Source organism: Lottia gigantea (assembly GCF_000327385.1).
Source record: "Lottia gigantea unplaced genomic scaffold LOTGIsca_485, whole genome shotgun sequence".
NCBI lineage: Eukaryota > Metazoa > Mollusca > Gastropoda > Lottiidae > Lottia > Lottia gigantea.
In genome coordinates, this window is record NW_008709677.1 from 5,291 (window position 1) to 9,293 (window position 4,003).

General features: G+C 33.6%; 1 protein-coding gene across 1 annotated transcript in view; it reads left to right on the forward strand.

The window, feature by feature from the left end:
- The window catches only part of LOTGIDRAFT_175852 (hypothetical protein), a gene marked incomplete at both ends in the record, with an annotated part of 9,786 nt that overhangs the window by 4,749 nt on the left and 1,034 nt on the right, over window positions 1–4,003 (forward strand). The window contains 3 exons of the mRNA XM_009061499.1: window positions 2,248–2,316; window positions 2,726–2,800; window positions 3,783–3,849. Coding sequence (XP_009059747.1) covers window positions 2,248–2,316; window positions 2,726–2,800; window positions 3,783–3,849 — 211 coding nt within the window. The remainder of the gene's footprint in view (window positions 1–2,247; window positions 2,317–2,725; window positions 2,801–3,782; window positions 3,850–4,003) is intronic.

Here is a 4,003-nt window from a genome sequence, read left to right on the forward strand (position 1 = left end):
TCTATGGCAGATATTTGAGTTCTGTTTTTTTCTGACATGTGCAGATAGTCCATGTGAAGATTGGTGCAAAATTTCAGCATTGTAGCTTTGTAAGTTTTCACGCAAAAAATTTATTTGTCTTTGAGCACTTCTTGTGCACCAATATGCAGACTGCATATAGCTAGTTTGAAAACTTACAGATTTTGATTTGATTTCTTGTGTTTTTTGAACTCCTTGGGGTCTAATTAGTAGGAAAAGATCAAAACTTGAGCCAAAAGTTTGTATTTGAGAAAGTTGTCTATAGGCCATATTTGCCTGTATGGCCAATATGCATTGAAAATGTACAAAATTATTTTCTGTTCTATGGCAGATATTTGAGTTCTGTTTTTTCTGACATGTGCAGATAGTCCATGTGAAGATTGGTGCAAAATTTCAGCATTGTAGCTTTGTAAGTTTTCACGCAAAAAAATTATTTGTCTTTGAGCACTTCTTGTGCACCAATATGCAGACTGCATATAGCTAGTTTGAAAACTTACAGATTTGGATTTGATTTCTTGTGTTTTTTGAAGTCCTTCGGGTTTAATTAGTAGGAAAAGATCAAAACTTGAGCTAAAAGTTTGTATTTGAGAAAGTTGTCTATAGGCCATATTTGCCTCTATGGCCAATATGCATTGAAAATGTAAAAAATTATTTTCTGTTCTATGGCAGATATTTGAGTTGTTTTTTCCCACATGTAGGGATAGTCCATGTGAAGATTGGTGCAAAATTTCAGCATTGTAGCTTTGTAAGTTTTCACGCAAAAAATTTATTTGTCTTTGAGCACTTCTTGTGCACCAATATGCAGACTGCATATAGCCAGTTTGAAAACTTACAGATTTTGATTTGATTTCTTGTCCTTGGGGTTTAATTAGTAGGAAAAGATCAAAAATTGAGCTAAAAGTTTGTATTTGAGAAAGTTGTCTATAGGCCATATTTGCCTCTATGGCCAATATGCATTGAAAATGTAAAAAATTATTTTCTGTTCTAAGGCAGATATTTGAGTTGTTTTTTCCCACATGTAGGGATAGTCCATGTGGATATTCCCAGAAAGTTTCCGACTTGTAGCTTTGTAACTTTTCAAGGAAAAAATTTATTTGCGATTGAGCACTTTTTGACTACCATTGTGCAGACCAGAAATTGCCACTTTTGAAACTTACAGATTTTAATTATTTTTTTTTAGTTTTTTTTAACTCCCTGGGGTCCAATTAGTAGGAACAGACCAAAATATGAGAGAAATTGGCTTATTTGGCTAAGTTGGTTATTGGCCATATCAAGATCAAGATCAAAACTTGAGCCAAAAGTTTGTATTTAAAAAGTTGTCTATAGGCCATATTTGCCTCTAAACCCATAGAGCATTTTTTTTATAGTTTTAACTTGAAGATATCGTGAATGTGGATGTTCTATAGATTCTTTGATAAGTGGCTATCATAGTTTGGAATTCTATTTGAAGGTTCCCTTGTTTTTTTTTAAATAACTGGTTTTTGAATTTGATTTTAACTCTGTCTTTTTAAAATGCGTCTATTGTCTTTAAAAGAGGCTATAAAAAAACAACAGGTTTCGGACTATATACAAGGTTTACAGAATAGTAATCAAGACAATAGATTTTAATCACAACAGCGATAGTAAGTGAAATTCACTCCTAACTAGTTAATACTCGCTCAGTCAATTTGCTTCGTTTATAGCAACCGGTAAGTCGACTTTTTGAAATTCTCTAAAATTTAGATACATTTTTAAAAATGCCCCCACCCTCCCTATTTGCCATGAGAAAGAAAATATCAAAGTTACATGTAAGACTCTAAGCAAAAATCCATTGCAAATTTGTGTCGAGATACGGGACTTTGAGGCAAAGCTTGGCTCTGAACTAGGAATCAAAATAAGGATTATGAATGAAAAAAGGCGGAATTCTATGGAATCGGATCTAAGGCCTGCCCGACCTTGGCCCTATTTTCAAACTACTTTTATACATTTAGTAAAAAAGGAAAATGATTCCAAGTAGTTTCACTGTTCAAGTTTCTTTATATGTCGAAACGTTTCATGATATTTTAACCAGTGTAATTTTGAAGTTGAAATGCCATCACAATGACATAAATTGCTTCGAACAGGGGGTATTATCAAAGACTATGCGTAATTATTCAATATAATATTATTGTATTTCACGTTTTTGCAACTCTCTGTCCACTGAATACATCGATAACATTCTAACTTGATGGTTTTGTCATTTCGTTTCAGGCCAGGGAGCTCAATAGCGGTTTTAACTATTGAGTTAATACACCATGGTTGGATACCATTCCTGTTTAGGTTAGTATATCATAGTTGTAGATTATAAAGGTTTAAAATTGTGCTGTTTACATGCAAATAAATCGTACGTGTATAATTGCTTGCTTGGAAATTGGCATAATGATTTATCAAGCGTGTTTGAGTTTGTCTGATGATTGTCACCCTTGATACAGCAGATATCATGATGAGACAATTCGGTACAAACTATATGATCTGAGAATGTTACTAGATACCTGGAAGTGACAACAGCCAAATCTTACAATTTTAGTTTATTGGACTAAAGTTTAAATTATGATTCTAAAAAGTGTTACATATAGATTTTAATTGAGTTTGATCAGAAAAGTAAAAATAAATAATTATAACCTCGTAAAACATAGTTTATTTTTATTTCTATTCTGTTTTTTTACTATGGCGTTTTCTTACATTTCAGTGTTTCGAGTATTGTAGCTCGTCTTCAGCTACGGACAACATGGTTAGATATGGTGTGCAACCTAGGTTTTTGGAGGTAGTTCACACGGAGCAAAATTTTCGCGTTTTCGGGTTGGGCTCGCGTGTAGTTTAGTTTTGGCAGCCTGTGGACTACCTTGTTAGGACCACCTATGTTGTACTTGGCTAAGCTGCCATATCATGTCCACCCAGCCTCTCTTGAAACAAATGGGGGTAAGTTAAGAGTAATTTTCATTTCATAATCGTCAGAAACTTGTTCACTTCTACCTAGTTGATTTAGAAAAGGTGTTCGAGTTTACTTTATATATTACCCTTGATTCAGTAGTCTAGTATTTTAATCAATGAAAAGTAAATCCCACTTTCTCCAGCCAATATGACCAACAAAAGTCGTGTCTCAAATGGTATAGCTATTCAAATCTATACATAATCATTTTGTGCACAATTGTTCAATGAATTTAATTGGTTGAGAATTGATTTATATCATTGATGGAAAAACTGACTTGAAGGATCAAGGGTAAGATAAGAAAAGCTCATTCACCTTTATTTGATCAAGATAGGCATAATCAGAAAAATTAGGTTTGTTATGAGGAGTAATTTTCCCTCGAAAGCAGGGAATCAGGGTTGTTTCTCTTCTTAAAACATAGAAAAAGTATGGGGATCAGTTCTTGATTATCTTGAAAAATGGCGATGTAGAAACATCCAAATTTTTCTGAGTCGGCTCTGTCAAAACTAGGTAGAAATGAACAAGTTTCAGACTAATAGCTGATAACAAAAACCCGCACACTATCTACACTACAATACGGTCATAATGTTGAGAGGATTTGAAAAAGCGAATCCATAGAAATAAATGCAACAAAATATGTAAAAGCAGACTGTCAATATTGATTGGATAACCACTAGTGAGAAATTCCCAAAACTTTTTCGATGAGAATAACGTGCACCCATAATTCGTCCAACCTATTTCAGGGTTGAAAACTGTATATATTATATACAGTTAATATTTTGTGATGAAATAAATAACGTAAAAATATCTATTTCAGGTGTATACAAATAGAGCTTCATTATATGAGAATAAAGTGCTTATGGTGTGGCATGGAAGCTCCTCGTGTAAGTTTCACATTATTATATTTTACCAATTCTGCATGTTCTGACATATTATGCATAAAGTCTAGTGGTTCAAATATTACTAGGGAGCCTTGGTGGCTCAGTGTGCTACAGGCCTTGCGTCTGAAAGATCTCTCGACATTTGGACGTCGAAAAA